General features: G+C 54.5%; 2 protein-coding genes across 2 annotated transcripts; one reads left to right on the forward strand and one right to left on the reverse strand.

Annotated features, from left to right (window-relative positions):
• Positions 1 to 119: 119 nt before the first annotated feature.
• Positions 120 to 2,224, reverse strand: INKA1 (inka box actin regulator 1). The gene is made up of 2 exons (XM_002813740.5): positions 1,707 to 2,224; positions 120 to 969 (listed from the first exon to the last, which is right to left on the reverse strand). The coding sequence occupies exons 1-2, from the start codon at positions 1,755 to 1,757 to the stop codon at positions 163 to 165; spliced, it is 858 nt and encodes a 285-aa protein (XP_002813786.1). The 5' UTR covers positions 1,758 to 2,224; the 3' UTR covers positions 120 to 162.
• Positions 2,225 to 5,315: 3,091 nt separating this feature from the next.
• Positions 5,316 to 14,693, forward strand: CDHR4 (cadherin related family member 4). The gene is made up of 19 exons (XM_024244979.3): positions 5,316 to 5,447; positions 5,774 to 5,964; positions 6,055 to 6,217; positions 6,294 to 6,385; positions 8,399 to 8,509; positions 9,398 to 9,501; positions 9,680 to 9,816; positions 10,062 to 10,245; positions 10,341 to 10,494; positions 10,740 to 10,833; positions 11,439 to 11,642; positions 11,723 to 11,862; positions 12,134 to 12,284; positions 12,371 to 12,591; positions 12,835 to 12,977; positions 13,486 to 13,542; positions 13,644 to 13,731; positions 13,980 to 14,007; positions 14,563 to 14,693. Exons 1-19 carry the CDS (start codon positions 5,399 to 5,401, stop codon positions 14,616 to 14,618), a joined length of 2,367 nt encoding a protein of 788 aa, XP_024100747.1. The 5' UTR covers positions 5,316 to 5,398; the 3' UTR covers positions 14,619 to 14,693.
• The last annotated feature ends 1,837 nt before the right edge of the window (positions 14,694 to 16,530 follow it).

Here is a 16,530-nt window from a genome sequence, read left to right on the forward strand (position 1 = left end):
TGGGCATGACAGGGACCTTCAACAGAGAAAAAAAGCTCTTCAGAAGATTTGTCTGCCTGGGCAGTGCCTCAGAGGGCTGGGGCTGCCTCTTAGTGCCTCAGGGGTGTGGAGCCAGGACAGTCTAGAAAAAAGGCTTTTATTGTCCCAGGCTGGAGGGCAGGGTCAGAGGTAGCTGACATCATTGCAGATGATGGGCTGGCGGCTACGGCAGCTCATGAGGGCTGCGAAGCGTGAGACATCCGCAGGCAGTTCAGGTTCCGGGCGAGGTGGGCATGAGAGCCGCTTTCCTGCCATAGCTGTCCGCCGAGCCCTGGCCAGCCGGCGCCGAAGCTGCTCGGAGAGGCCAAGCAGGAACTGAGGGGGCCGAGCACGGGAACGGTGCCCACCTCCATCACCCCCTTCACTCCCTGTCTCAGGCAGCTCCATCCAGTTGTGCACCAAGTCAGCAAAGCAATTGTCCCCTAGTACCAGGGGCTGGCGACTGCGACCCCTGTTCAGTAGGGCTGCTGTCCAGTCCTCTGCTTCCAGTCCCTGCCAGTGCTCCAGGCAGGCGTCTGGGGTGGACTTGGGCCGTGGACGGTGGACAGGTGGTACACTGGCTACAGGGGCCCTGCCGGGCATGGGGAGGCCACTGACTGAGAGGCGCTGCCTACGAAGGGGCTGTGCTAAGGGTGCTGGGCGCTGGGATACAGGCAGTTCTTCCTCTCGCCATGTGCTGCCTGACACCTCCGAGAAGCCAGAGTCCCAGTCCAGGGCATGCTCCCTGGGGCCTCCCAAGGCTGCATCCCTGTCTTCTGTCACCACTGCTTCCTCCTCCTCCTCTTCCTCCTCCTCCACACAGCAGACTGAGTCCTCTTCCAAGACACCCGAGGCCCTAAGCTGGTGGCTGGGCTGCACATCTGGGCCAGTTTGGGGGGTTGGCTGCAGGGGACCAGGCATTGGGGGTGAGCCTGTGTCCCGACCACACAACTGAGGGGAAGAGAGGGCAGAAGTCGGAGAGGTATCACTTGTCACCAGGCCAGCCCAGAGAACAGAGGGTCCAGGAAGGTTAGATAGGCCTGCTGGCCTGGGCAGCAGGGTGCTAGTGAGCACAGGGCAGGCATAGGGGTGCTGGCACTCGAAGCTGGTGTGGTTCTCATCCGCCGACCTGGTGACAGTCTGGCAGGCTGCAGCATGCAGGGCCGGGCAAGTCGGCACCCGCCACCAGGGCGGGCGGGCAGGCAGGCAGGGTTGCGGGCCTGAACGGGGAAGTAGGTCCTGCCCAGGACTGGAGGGGCATCCCGTGCCTATTGGGGGATTCAGCTCCCAAAGCCCAAAGCGTCTTTCACAGAAAGAGCGCTTGCTAGGTGAGGGGTAGAGAAGGGAGGCATAGGCCAGCCTGAAGTAGGGGGCGTTCACAGCAGCGCCAGCACCTCGTTAGTCCCTTGCCGCCCCATGCCCCGCCCCCAAAGAAGTCCCCCTTCCACTCTCTCCTCCCGCGCGGTTCCAGCAGCACGGCCAGCTGGATGCTGTTATCTGATGCTCAGCGCAGTTCCCAACCGTCCGAAACCCGACGCGGGCCATCTGAGCCATATGCGCCGCGCCGCCCCCACCCCGCCTCGGACGGGCACGCTGGAGCCACCCCGCACGCGTCTGTTGTTCCGGCCGGGCGGCAGCCTGGCAGCCCGCACGCGTCCTCACTAACCGCACCCGCTCCCGAGCCTCACCAGTTCCCAGCGGAGCTGGCTAAGGAAGCTGTCAAGCCGAACGCTGTGCATGTCCGTGCCAGGGCTCCCACCGAGCCTACTGGCTCCTCTTGGAACCCCGGCGGAGCCGCGCGGAGAGGGCTGGGAGGGCCGGCCAGCGGCGCCCTCAGCCTCCGCCTGCCTGCGCGACTCCTCGCTCTCCGTAGCTCCCGCCGCCGCCGCCGCCGCCGCCGCCGCCGCCGCCCCGACATCTGGCAGCCGCGCCCCGCCCCGGCCCCGCGGCCAAAGGGGGAGGGGCTAAAACCGGCGTTCCTCCCGACTCTACCGCGGTTCTTGGTGGGAAGGGCGGGGTCGTAACTGGAAGCCGGACGGGGTCGGTACCGGGACCCCCGAGCCCCCAGACGGTTGAGTGGACCCTGCGTTTGCTGCGTGACGCAGGACAGGTCGCCTCCGTGCGGGGGCCTCATCCTCCCCATTTGTTCAATGGTGAAATAGCGGTCCCTCCCACGGGGCGTCGTGCTGCGCCCGCACATAGGCAGAGCGCCCCGGATGGTAGGACCCAGAGAGGTTGTGGACCCTCGGGGCCTGATCCACGGGACCCATTCGTGACGCTGGCCTTGGCACTCTCTGAACGGGATGGAAGTGGGGTTCAGCCCGTCTGAGGAGTCAGAGAGGGCGGGACTTTGTGGCAGCGCACCGGCGGGGCCTCAGCCGCGTCCCAACCGAGCTAGATGGGACTGCCCTCTAGTGGGGAGTGCTCGGCTAGTCGCGAGTCCAGCGGCGACGCGCGACCGTCTGCATTCCCTCTGTCGGTACCAGGTGCAGACTGATGGTCAGTGCTGGGGTGAGCCTTTCTCCTGAGGCTGCTCTTTCAACGCAGGCTAGGCTCAAGGGTAGTGTGGCTGCAGACAGACTGGACATACCAGCAACAGGAAAATACCAGGGAATGAGGGCCATGGGCTGGCCTGGGGAAAGTCAGTCTCAGAGGAGGTGACATCAGGATGCAATCAAGAAGAGGGGCATTCTGGCCCGGCGCGGTGGCTCACGCCTGTAATCCCAGCACTTTGGGAGGCCAAGGCGGGCGGATCACGAGGTCAGGAGATCGAGACCATCCTGGCTAACATGGTGAAACCCCGTCTTTACTAAAAACACAAAAAAATTAGCCGGGCGTGGTGGCGGGCGCCTGTAGTCCCAGCTACTCCGGAGGCTGAGGCAGGAGAATGGCATGAACCCGGGAGGCGGAGCTTGCAGTGAGCGGAGATCGCGCCACTGCACTCCAGCCTGGGCGACAGAGCGAGACTCCGTCTCAAAAAAAAAAAAAAAAAAAAAAAAGAAAAAGAAAGGAAGAAGAATAAGGAGGAGGAGGAGGAGGAGGAGGAGAAGAAGAAGGAAAGAAGAACATTCTAGGCAGAAGGAGCAGCCAGGGAAAAGACCCTGAGGAACAGAAGCTGGACAGGGCCAAACATAAAGAAGGCCCAGGTGTCTGTGATTGGTGGTGGTGGCAAGAGGGAAAAGGTCAGCAAAACCAGGCTCTAATGGCCTTAGAGCAGAATGCCCACATTTTGTTCTTGGTGTGATGAGGAGCAATGGGGGCCTTTGAGCAGGAATGACCTGGGCTAGCCCTTGTTTAGATAATCCCAGCTGCTTTCAGAAAAGGATTCTGCAATAAGAGTGGAAGTCCCTGCCCTCATCCAGGCAACGAAAGGGAGGGCCTAGGCCTGGGCAGGGCAGGTGCCCTGAAGGGGGTCACTTTGGGGTATGTTTTGGAACTAAAATCAAGTCTTGCTGATGCATGGATGTGGGCAGGAAAAGAGGCATCAAGCATGACTCCTGCATTTCTGGCATTAACAGCTGGTTGGATGAAATTGCCATAAACTGATCTGGGAAAGACTGGAGAAGAGTGGGTTTGGAGAGGAAAATCCAATGATCACTTATGGACACGTAACCCTTGAGATGCCTGTTAGACATCCAAGAGGAGTTGCAGAGTCAGCTGCTAGGTGTATGACTCTGGACTTCAGGAGAGAGATCAGCACTGGAGCCTTGGATCTGGGAGGCATAGTGAGTGAATGGATGGTATGTAAGGCCATAGGCCTGGATAAGGTGGGGTGGGAGGAAATGAGTGTAGTCAGAGGGAGACAGCAATCAGGACTGTGCCCTGGGACATTCCATGAGGTGGAGGTAGGGGAGATATGAAGCAGAACTATCAAAGAAGCTGAGCAGGAACAGCCAGGAGAAATCTGAGAATGTGGGGACTCAGGACCCAAGGGGAGCAAGCATTGAATGCTGCCAAGGCAGTGAGGGTGAAGAACAAACCACTGGATTCGGCAGTGCATAGGTCATTGGGAACCCTGACAAGGGCAGTTTTGTGTAGAGAGGGACAAGCCTGATTAGAGTGTGTGGAGAAGAGAGTGAGGGCTGAAGAACTGGAGATGGCAAATAAAGACAACCGTTATTTTTTTTTGAGACAGGGCCTCACTCTGTCACCCAGGCTGGAGTGCAGTGGCATGATCTTGGCTCACTGCAGCCTCGATCTCTGGGGCTCAAGTGACCCTCCTATCTCAGCCTCTCAAGTAACTGGGACTACAGGCATGTGCCACCGCACCCAGCTAATTTTTTTTTTTTTTTTTTTTTTTTTTTTTTTTTTTTTTTTAGAGACAGGGTTTCACCATGTTGTCCAGGCTGGTCTCGAACTCCTGATCTCAAACGATCTTCCTGCCTCAGCCTCCCATACAGGCATAAGCCACCGTGCCTGGCCAGAAAACTTAAAAAAACTGACATATAAATACAATAAATAGACAGATCTCAAAGTTATATCTCAATAAATGTTAAAATCTGTAGACACTTGTGCAGCTGCCACCCAGATATAGAACATCTTCAGCAACTCCTGGATGCCACCTGGTGCCCTATCCAATTGATATTCCCAATGGTAACCAGTATTTGTATTTCTATCATAAAGGATTCCTTTTGCTTGCTGGATGTAGACAACTTTTTTTTTTTTTTTTTTTTTTGAGATAGTCTTGCTCTGTCACTCAGGTTGGAGTACAGTGGCACACTTACGGCTCACTGCAGCCTCGATCTCTTGGGGTTCAAGCGATCCTCCTACCTCAGCCTCCAGAGTAGCTGGGACTACAGGCCTGGATCACCACACTCAACTAATTTTTTTGTAGAGATGGGGTCGCACTTTGTTGCCCAGGCTGATATTGAACTCCTGAGCTCAAGTGATCCTCCCACCTCAGCCTCCCAAAGTGCTGGGGTTACAGATGTAAGCTGCCACACCCAGCAAGTTTTGAGAGATTTTGTTGACAGTTGGGCTCATTTTTTATGGGCAGATAATGTTCTAATGGAGGGGGTCCAGCTGGAGTTGAGACTCTGTGGGGTAGCAGGTCCTGGGCCCAATTTTCCTAGGTGCTGTGCTTGCTCTATCTCCACGGATTGCATAACCAGTTTCCTCATCTGAACCTTAATCCTCCTCCCCTTCCATGCCCTTAGAGTTGTAATGAATGGGGGCAATGGAAAATGGGATATTCTGAGCCTCTGGAAGCCTGCCAGAGGTCTAGAACTCAGTCACCAGGGATGGGTGGGGATAGAATCTGGGAGGCCCAGGAGTCCCGCCTGCCCAGCTATGTTTGAGCAACTGACCTGGCAACAGGGTGAGTCAGACAAACAGCCTAGCTTTCTGAAGCCTCCTCTGCTGTCTGTGTCTTCGGGTCATCATGGTGCTGCTCAGGCTCCTCGTGTTCCTCTTTGCTCCGGTGGTCTCTGGTGAGGAGGTGGTGGGTGGGGGAACTGTAGTTTTCCCTTGGAGTGCTGACCCTTCCCAGATAAGCTACCATGGAGGACAGGGGTTGGGGGAGAGGTAGGAAAGTGTAAGAATCTCAACCCCTGGCCCTCACCCCTTATCTTGGCCACTTCCTCAGTCAAGTTCTCACTCCCCATCTGTGAAATGTTGGATGCTGGTTACAAGGAAAGGCCTTAGCTGCTTGGCCCCATGGCATGGCCAGGCCCTGTGGCAAAAGGACAAGACTATGCTAGTATGTGTGGTTCCATCAGCCTGGGGGCCTCCAGCCTGAATTCTCTGCTCTTCACAGACCTCTGCAGCCTGCCCTGCTTTATAAATGTCTCTGAGAGCCAGGGCCCTGGCACAATCCTTCAGTTTTTATCCTTCAACTGCTCCTCCTACACGCCCACACCCACCCTGGAGTTGCTCAATGTCCAGCCACCCACCACCTTCTTCAACCCACCCAGCTTGGCCAGGTGGCGAGGGACCTATGTGGGCAAGGTAGGGTCATGTGTACAGCTGGGGACTGTGGGGGCACAAGGGCAGACCTAAAATTTCCAAGCCCCACATGGCACTGTCCACCCACCCCAGCTGACCTTGAGCAGCTCTGCTCGGTTGGATGCCCTGATGGTGAACCACTACAAGCTGCAGCTGAAGTTCACATGTGGCAACCATGTGACGGAGGGCTCACTCTCTGTGGATGTGCAGCGGGACCTTAGCCATCTCCAGTGTGCTGGTCAATTTGCCAGCCCAGGTGAGGCCAGGGGCAGCCGGCAGGGTGGGGGCAGGCATGGCCTGAACAGATCCTCCCTGACTTCCACTCTGGCCAGCTGGGGAAATGATTCAGGTTCCAGAGACAGTCACACCTGGGGCTCGGCTGTACACTCTGCTCCTCCCAGGCCTAGAACTCCACGGAGCGCAGGTAAGCCCAGAACATGGGACGGTGGGTGACAGGATGGGGGCAGGGGGGATGGAGAGAATAAATTAACCCCCACCTGGCCAGGGACAGCCTGCAGAGGAACCTTGCAGCAGAGGCATAGATGAGCCTCTACATGATGCATGTTCTTGGAGAGAGCTGCTGAGGGCTGCTCACTCCCCAGTGACCATGGCTGTTCCCACAGGGACATCTCAGGGGCTGAGTTCTTTTTTCTTTTTTTTTTTTTTTGAGATGGAGTCTCGCTCTGTCGTCCAGGCTGGAGTGCAGTGGCGCGATCTTGGCTCACTGCAAGCTCCGCCTTCCAGGTTCATGCCATTCTCCTGCCTCAGCCTCCCGAGTAGCTGGGACTACAGGCACCCGCCACCACGCCCGGCTAATTTTTTTGTATTTTTTAGTGGAGACGGGGTTTCACCGTGTTAGCCAGGATGGTCTCGATCTCCTGACCTCGTAATCTCCCCACCTCAGCCTTCCAAAGTGCTGGGATTACAGGCGTGAGCCACTGCTCCCAGCCAGGGGCTGAGTTCTTTCAAGATCTGCTATGTGTTCTCAGTTCTTTATGACAATTCTGTATCGTTTCTGTAATAAAAAAAAAAAATGTAGGTAATGGCCAGGCACGGTGGCTCACACCTGTAATCCCAGCACTTTGAGGGGCTGAGGCAGGTGGCCTCAGGAGTTCGAGACCAGCCTGACCATCATGGTGAGACTCTGTCTCTACTAAAAATACAAAACTTAGCCAGGCGTGGTGGCATGTGCCTGTAATCCCAGCTACTCGGGAAGGTGAGGCAGGAGCATCACTTGAACCCAGGAGGTGGAGGTTGCAGTGAGCCAAGATTGTGCCACTGCTCCAGGCTGGGTGACAGAACAAGACTGTCTCAAAAAAAAAAAGTATTTAAAAACAGTAACTGGCTTAAAAGCAAAAAGGATTGAGGATTGCGGCCAGGGCTTGGGCTAGAAGTCAGGGAGCCCAGGCTGGGATAAGGGTCAGTGGTGAAGCATGAGAAAACTGGGTGTCAGGCTGGGCGCAGTGGCTCACACCTGTAATCCCAGCATTTTGGGAGGCCGAGGCGGGTGGATCACTGGAGGTCAGGAGTTCGTGACCAGCCTGGCCAACATGGCGAAACCCTATCTCTACTAAAAATACCAAAATTAGCCAGGCGTGGTGGCGGGCACCTGTAATCTCAGCTATTTGGGAGGCTGAGACTGAAGAATCACTTGAACCCAGGAGGTGGAGGCTGCAGTGAGCCGAGATTGCGCCATTGCACTCCAGCCTGGGTGACAAGAGTGAAATTTTGTCAGAAACAAGAAAGGAAGGAAGGAAGGAAGGAAGGAAAGGGAAGGGAGGGAAGGAAATTAGACGGGTGTGGTGACACAGGCGTGTAATCCCAGCTATTCAGGAGGTTGAGGCCGGAGAATCGCTTGAACCCAGGAAGTGGAGGTTGCAGTGAGCTGAGATCGCGCCACTGCACTCCAGCCTGGGCGACAGAGGGAGACTCTGTCTCAAAAAAAAGAAAGAAGGAAAGAAAGAAAGAAGGAAGGAAGGAAGGGAGGGAGGGAGGAAGAGAGAAGGAAAGAAAGGAAGGAAGGATGGAAGGAAAGAGAGAGAAAGAAGGAAAGAAAGAGAGAGAGGGAGGAAGAGAGAAGGAAAGGAAGGAAGGAAGGATGGAAGGAAAGAGAGAGAAAGAAGGAAAGAAAGAGAGGGAGGGAGGAAGAGAGAAGGAAAGAAAGGAAGGAAGGATGGAAGGAAAGAGAGAGAAAGAAGGAAAGAAAGAGAGGAAGGAAGGAGAGAGAGAAGGAAAGAAAGAGAGAAAGGAAGGAAGGAGAGAGAGAGAAGGAAAGAAAGGAAAGAAGGAAGGAAGGAAGAAAGGAAGGAAGGAAGGGAAATAAATTGGGTGTAGGCAGGTGCCTGCTGGGTTGCTGGAGGGTTGCTGCTGGGTTGTTGATGGGGGTGCTCAGGGCACTGGGGGCTGAATGTGGTTGCCAGCATCTCTGTTCTGTCAGATGAGCATTATCAGTGCCCAGGACCTGCCACACTTCCCTGGACCTTTCTCCATCAATGAGCAAGGTTGGCTGCAGGCACCATCCCAGGGCCTCCTAGGCCAGGCTCAAAAGGTGAGCATGACCTGGAATCTGAGGATGTCTATGGATTGGGTAGAGTGCCTACCTTTTAGAAATTTGTTTATTCTTGGCCTCCTTGGCCTCCTTGACTAATACTGACTCTCTCAGACCTGGACCTGCTGCTGCATGCTGGCTGTCCTCCCACCTTAGCTTGGTTCTGTGCTGGGCTCTGGAGTTCTAGAAAGAAGAGGAATCCCTCTCTCTGGGAATTCACAAACCCTCTAATAGAAAGAAAAATGTTTAGGGCAATCACATAGTAAGAGAAAGTCCTGGGTAATGGCCAGGCACAGTGGCTCACCCACGTAATCCTAGCAGTTTGGGAGGCCGAGGTGGGCGTTGTCACCTGAGTTCAGGGGTTCAAGACCAGCCTGGCCAACATGAAGAAACCCTGTCTCTACTAAAAATACAAAAATTAGCTGAGCGTGGTGGCGCATGCCTGTAATCCCAGCTACTCGGGAGGCTGAGGCAGGAGAATTGCTTGAACCCAGGGGGTGGAGGTTGCAGTGAGCCAAGATCATACCACTGTGCTCCAACATGGGCAAAAAAAAAAAAAAAAAAAAAAAAAAGTTCTGAGTAAAATGGTCAGTGCAGTCTGGAGGTGGCTTTCAGCAACTGTAAGATGATAATTCACATTGTCAATGATTCAGATATCACTCTTGGGCTGTTTGCATCCTAATGGAATAATTTATGGCCCAAAGGTATGGGGCTCAAAGGAATACTTGTCAGCAGAGTGACAGGTCATGGGGATCATGGGGAAGAGTGGAAGCTGAAGATCCTTTTGGAGATCCTAAGTGAGGTTGCCTATTTAAGGGGAGGACTGGGCATAGACAAAGAGGTGGACACACACAGTCTGGCTCCTTTTCTGTTCTGGGTGCACCACAGGTCTTCCAGCTGCAGATCTCAGTGTCCTTTGGACAAAGGCAAAGCTGCCAAGGGATGGTGATGGTGAAGGTTTTGCCTGTTCCCTCCAGCCAGGTCTCCTTCCTGTAAGGCTCCCCTACCCTGGAACAGTGAGGGAGGAAGGGCCTAGCCCCAGGGAATCAGGTAGGGTGAGGCTGCTGGAGCTGAGTCCCAGCCCTGACAGGAGGGGACCCAGGGAAGGAAGCTGTGGACCCACAGGTTGAGCAGGAATGGGCAGGAACCAGTGCCCCTCTTTTGGTCCAGCGAGCAGGCTCAGAATATCACCATCCCTGAGAACCTGGCCCCTGGTAGTGAGGTGGTTCAGGTCCGGGCCCAGGGTGTTGACCTGCGCTATGAAATCCTGTCTCCGGTGCCCAGCCCACTCTTCTCCATCGGTCGTGGTGAGAGGTGTTGGGGAGGGGGCAGGTACTGGGATGCCTCTGTGGCTGGTCCAGAGGTGACCCATAGTACCTCTTCACCTTCCTGTTTGGGGGCCTGGTCTTGGAGAAGGCAGCAGGAGGGCCAGGCTCAGTGGCCTCCTTTGCCTGTGGATCTCGTGGTCTGGTGGGAGTGGGACTGAGCTGGGAGCGAAGCTGATTTCTGTGTTCTCTGACCCCTGACCTCTGTGTTCTCTCACCCCATGCAGCAGACGGTGTGGTCCGGAGCACCACACCCCTAGAGTTAGCTCGCACCCCAGGCACTGCAGTCTCCAGGCTGCAGGTGAAGGCCTTTGAGCAGCGCCGGCCATGGGCCAGTGCCGAGCTCAATCTCACCATCAATGTGCAGTTGGTCAACCTCTGGCCTCCACGCTGCCTCCCAGCGCTTCTGGTGTGAGTACACAGGAACCATACTTGGGCTGCTGGGGTCAGAGCCATGACTCAGGGTGCTGCCAGACTCCTGCCTTGCTGCCACTGCATACTCTCAGGTCCCAAATCCCCGAGACTGCACCTGTGGGCACTATGCTGAATACTCTCACTTGCGAAGATCCGGACTCTGTTGGCGCCACCCTGGACTACAAGTTGTGGTTCCGCAGCTCTTCCAACCCTGCCAGCCTCTGCCTTTATGACAGAGTCCTTGAGGTGACCAGCCCCAGCTCCCAGACCCACTTGCAGGGTGCTTGCAGTGGGAAGGGGTGGGTGGGCCAAGGGTCTCTGAGACCATGGGAGTGGAGATGGGGGGATGGCTGTGGAGCCAACCTGAGTTGCAGTCTGGAAAACAGGATCCAGACAAGATATTTGTGGATGCCCCAGCCTACAGCAGCCCCGTGTGGCTCAGGGGTCTCTCAGGCTCTGGCTGGACCTCACTTTCTAGCCCCTTTGGCTAGGTGAATGCCACACTGGACTGTGACACTCCTGGAGCCTGCTTCCAGCATGCAGCCTCCATCCTGGTGCTCGATGGTGGCCAGCCCCAGATGACCAGTGAGTGACCACACCCGGCCTGGACACCCAGGACAAGGCTGTTCTGTCCTCCCGCTTCCCATGCTCAGGACAGGGTCATATCTTCTCCTTCAGAATCCAGTAGGACAGGGTTGTCTCCATTTCAGACCCTGAGGATATATCTCTTAGACCCCCAGCAGGGGAAGGCTTCTGCCCTCCCTTTAGACCCTCTCACTCTCTTTTTTTTTTTTTTTTTGAGACGGAGTTTTGCTCTGTCACCCAGGCTGGAGTGCAGTGGTACGATCCTGGCTCACTGCAAGCTCCGCCTCCCGGGTTCACGCCAGTCTCTTGCCTCAGCCTCCAGAGTAGCTGGGACTACAGGTGCCGGCCACCACGCCCGGCTAATTTTTTGTATTTTTAGTAGAGACAGGGTTTCACTATGTTAGCCAGGTTGGTCTCGATCTCCTGACCTCGTGACCTGCCCGCCTCGGCCTCCCAAAGTTCTGGGATTACAGGTGTGAGCCACCACGCCCGGCAGACCCTCTCACTCTTTAGATCCCCAGGGCAGGGCCATATCTCCCTCGTCAGACCCCCAGTTCAGGGATACGTACCCCAGGCCAGCTCCTTGACTGCCAAATGACCTCCAGCTGAGGTGCCGGTACTGGTGATGGTGACACCCATCAACGAGTTCTCCCCAGCCTGTGCCCCTCGCACGTTCCGGGTTCAGGAGGACGCGGTGCCCCACACTCTGCTGGGCTCTGTGGTGGGCACAGATATGGATTACCCTCATGACAACATTGAGTACTACACCTCTGGTGGTCCTACCACCTTTGCTGTGGACCGTCTCAGCGGTACATCCACCCCAGGGCTGGGATGGAAACGGGGAGCCAGAGTTGGCTCTGCAGGCTGAAGCTGTGGTCTCCCCCTCTAGGGGAAGTTCACCTCCTGGGACCTTTGGACTATGAGCAGCAGAGGCTGTACAGGCTCACTGTCCTTGTGATTGACCATGGCCAAGACCAGAACCCCAACCGTCACCGCTCAGGCTCCTGTACCATTACCATCGAGGTTGAGGTAATTGTGTCCTAAGGCTTTGGAAATAAATACTTGGAAAGACAGGAGTTCAGATTGCCCTGTGGTGTTCTGCTTTTCCACTCTGTGCCTTGGTTTCTTCCACGAGTTGGCTGGAGAAGAGTGGGGCCTAATTGAAAGCTCTGGAGCCTGTAGTGTGATGCCTTGATCACTTGATGCCTAGGCTCCGGCTGTGGTGAGAAGAAGTTGAGGGGCTGGCTCAGAGGTTTGGGGAGTGGGTTCCACCCACTCCTAAGCTGGTTCCTTTCTGCAGGATGTGAACGACCATGCTCCCGAGTGTGAGCCCCCATTTCAGGAACTCACCATCTATGCTCCTCTGGGCCGCAGCGTGGAGGTGACCAAGGTGTCATGCCGGATCCCTCAGGAGCCACAGCGCCTGACCTACTCCTATAGCATCGTGGGAGGTAGAGGACATGGGCACCACCAGGTTGTGAGTGAGGGGCAGGCCAAGGCCAGCAATGGTCTCTTCCTCCTGTCATTCTGCTTTCAGGGAATAGCCAGAACCGATTCATCCTGCAAGGGGCCATCCTGGTGCACAGTGACCTTGTGTTGGGGCCCTTCTGGCCAGAGCAGCCCTGTACCTATGAGCTATTGATCCGTGTGGCCGATGCAGGCCCCTCCACCCACCACCTCAGCACCACAGCCACCATTATTGTGCATCTAGTTCCCCCGAGGGCCAGCACAGTGGCCACCAGCACCCACAGAACCACAGTGAGGAGGCTCCTTGGGCCCTCAGCAGGGTGGGAAGGGTGGACCTTGGAGAGTGAGGAGACCCAGTTTTTCAGGTGGAACTATGGGGAAGGCAGTTGAGAGGGAAGTGCTGAGTGCGGAGAGCCCAGCAGTGTTGAAGAGCAAATCACGGGCGTGGGGTGACTTAGCCCAGGGAGGGGTTGGAAGGCTGAATGGTCAGGGCATTTTGGCAAGGCAGTGGTGAGGCTGTGGCCTCCTTTTCAGGTGCCCTCAACGATGACACCCATGCTCGTGACAGACACAGAGGCTTTCTGGCAGCCACAGCCCTGGTTTGTGGTGGTGTTGACAGCAACTGGTGCTCTTCTCCTCTTGGCCCTAGGCTGGCTTCTTGGCAGGCTCCTCCAGGGGTAGGGATCCTATCCTTGTGCTCCCTACCTGCCCCCAACCCACCTATGGACCCCAGTTGTGATGGGTGGTTTCACCCAAGATTAGATGACAATGCCCAAGTAGGTGGGTGACAAACTGATATTGAGGAGGGCTACTCTCCCTCCAGAGGTCTTCAGATTAGGGTCAGAGACACACCGGGAGGAAGCAACTTCCATCACCGGCATAATCCAGTCTTGGAATGGGAGGAGGGTAGATAAGCTCAGGGCTTGAAACTGTGAGTCTGTCATGCATTGGGCATTTACCCCTATTTCTGACTTCTGCTCTCCACTGGAAAGTTTTCCTGCTCCTGTAGACTCTGAAGTTCCTTGTGGACATAGGACTGAGCCTAGGGAAAAGGGATGTAACAATGTGGGCACTGCATACAGACACTGGTTGTTCCCAATATAAAGGAATGGGTGAATGGTGCTGGTTCCTGGAGCCAGTAGGCCTGCTGCCCTCACTGCTTGGTTACTCCTCCTGGCATTTTAGGTTGGCCCAGCTGCTGAAAGCACCCAGCAAACCAGCCCAGGCTTTGCTGCTAAACAGGTCAGTCTCCTTTGCATACTTCTATGCCTGGGAGCCCATCTCTTAAATGCAGGTTGGGGCCCAGAGCCTTGCCCTGTACTCTTGCTCCTACTTTGCCCCAGCATCCAGGGAACTGAGGGATCCACCGAGGGTTTCATGGAGGCACCGAAGAGGGAGATGTCCCAGGAACCCAGCAGTGTCATGAGTCTGGTATGTCAGCTCACCATCTCCAGTAGTGGGCACCAAGGGTGCTTCAGAGTACTCCCCTGCCCCTCCAAGCCTTTTTTCCCATGCCCTTTTCCCGTGAATGGCTATCCCTGTGGAAATGCCCACACTAGCACCATGAGAATGGGGGAGGCAGGTGGGCTCTGGCCCCCTAGGGGCAGGCCTTCATCTGCTCTCCTGTGGGCAGGGTTGAATTCATTGCACCTTTTTTTTTTTTTTTTTCCCCTCAGCAGCATTTTGATGGCAGAGCACAGGACGCCCGTGAGTCCCCCTCTTCCTAAACTATTCTCTGCCTGGGCCCTCACCCCATCTGAGTATCTCCTCCTCTCTTTACCCCATCTCAGTCTCTCCTCCTACTCCCAGGAACCCACTATCTATCTGCTTTTTTCCTGAATGGGGTCTGCTCTCACCCCCACTCACTCTTCATCCATCCTTTGTCAAATGTCTAGGGGGTCAGGAGATGACTCATATCTGGTCTGGTCTCTGCCCACAACGGGAGGAGGGATGATGGTGAGGGGAGAAGCCCCCAGATAGTCCACTGTCACCAGTGATTTATGGGAGAGTAATCTGGTATTGGCCTTAGGGAAGCTGGTGTCCAGTGTTGGAGAATCAAGGAGGCTTCCTGTGCATTTGAGTCAGAGTTGAGAGAATTTGCTGAGAAGGGAGGGAGGGGACAGGTTAGATTCCAGCAAAGGTGGGATGTCACACTGAGGGTCCTGGAGGAATAATCTCCTACCCTTAGGTAAGAGGGGAGGGAGGCAGTTCTTCTGGGGCCAGCAGCACCCCCTGCTCTCCTCTCTCTCCTACCGGTTTTAGGTACAGGAAGAGACTACCTGTTTAACACACACACAGGAGCCCGGCGCTGGCTCTGAGGCCAAGTAGCTGCTTTACTATGTGTGGAATTTCTTTTTCACACCATCATGGGCTGTATTTTCAAGTTGATTCATAATAAACAAAATTACAAACAGAAAAGTTCTAGCCTTGTAGCCAACGTGTGGGAGAAGCTCTGAAATCTGTGCCTCCTTGTTCTCACTTGGAGAACTCCCTACCTTGTGTGCAGACTCTAGGGAGCAGTAAGGTTTTCCTTTTCTCCTTCAGGATTTTTTTCTTTTTTTTTTTAGACAGGGTCTCACTACGGTGCCCACGTTGGAATGCAGAGGCTATTCATAGGTATTATCATAGCACACTATAGCCTCTAACTCCTGGCTTTAAGAGAGCCTCTCATCTCAGCCTCCTGGGTAGCTGGGACGATGGGTGCACCACTGCACCTGGCTTTATTTTTCTTTTAAGAAGGTATTGTATGATGCTCAGACTGACAGTGTGACTGATGCTCTATAGAGGTAATAGGCTATCATCCTTGTCAGTGACTGAGGGGCCTCCAATCAGCATGTCTCCTCAGGGCCACCTGCTTCCTTTTCCTATCCAGAAGAGAGAGAACAATGCTGCCTGTGTGTGTGTGTGTGTGTGTGTGTGTGTGTGTGTGTGTGTGTGAAGGGCGGGGGGGAGGGGGGAGGGGGGGAGAGAGAGAGAGAGAGAGAGAGAGAGGAGATAGGGTCTGGCTGTCTGGCTTTGTTGCCCAGGCTAGAGTGCAACAGTGTGACTGTGGCTCACTGTAGCCTTGACCTCCCAGGCTCAATCGATCCTCCTACTCAGAATCCCAAGTAGGTGGGACTACAGGCATGGACCACCATGCCTGGCTAATTTTTAATTTTTTTGTAGAGATGGGATCTCTCTATGTTGACCAGGCTGGTCTTGAATTCCTGAGTCCAAGCGATCCTCCTGCTTCAGCCTCCCAAAGTGCTGGGATTACAGGTGTGAGCCACTGTGCCTGGCTCACTGTTGCTCTTGTTGTTGTTGTTGAGATGTTCCTCTTTTTAATGTTTTCTTAATTTTTAATTTTTGTGGGTACATAGGTATATAAATTTGGAGGTACATGAGATGTTTTAATAAGGCATGTAATGCTTAATAATCACTTCATCGAAAATGGGGTATCCATCCCCTGAAGCATTTATCCTTTGTGTTACAAATAATCCAATTATACTTTTAGTTATTTTAAAATGTACAATTAAGTTATTATTGACTATAGTCACTCTGTTGTGCTATCAAACACTAGGTCTTATTCATTTTTCTTTTTTTTTTTGGTACCCATTAACCGTCCCACCTCCCCACCCCTTCCAGACTCTGGTAACTATCCTTCTACTCACTATCTCCATGAATTCAATTGTTTTGTTTAAATCTTTTTCCTTTTTTTTTTTTTGAGACGGAGTCTTACTTTGTCACCCAGGCTGGAGCACAGTGGCACGATCTTGGCTCACTGCAACCTCCGCCTCTCATGTTCAAGCAATTCTCGTGCCTCAGTCTCCTGAGTAGCTGGGAACACAGGTGTGCACCACCACGCCCGGCTAATTTTTTTATTTTTTATTTTTGCTATGTTGGCCAGGCTGGTCTTGAACTCCTGACCTCAGGTGATCCTCCTGCCTCAGCCTCCCAAAGTGCTGGGATTACAGGCGTGAGCCACTGCACCAGCCAATCTCACAATCTCATTCTTTTTAATGGCTGAATAATACTCCATTCTGCATATGTACCATATTTTCTTTATTTTCTTTTTTCTTTTTTTTTTGAGATGGAGTCTTGCTCTGTTGCCCAGGCTAGAGCACAGTGGCGTGATCTCGGCTCACTGCAAGCTCCGCCTCCTGGGTTCACGCCATTCTCCTCCCTCAGCCTCCTGAGTAGCTGGGACTACAGGCGCTTGCCACCACGCCTGGCTAATTTTTTGTATTTTTA

This window comes from Pongo abelii, chromosome 2 (genome assembly GCF_028885655.2).
Source record: "Pongo abelii isolate AG06213 chromosome 2, NHGRI_mPonAbe1-v2.0_pri, whole genome shotgun sequence".
Lineage (NCBI taxonomy): Eukaryota > Metazoa > Chordata > Mammalia > Primates > Hominidae > Pongo > Pongo abelii.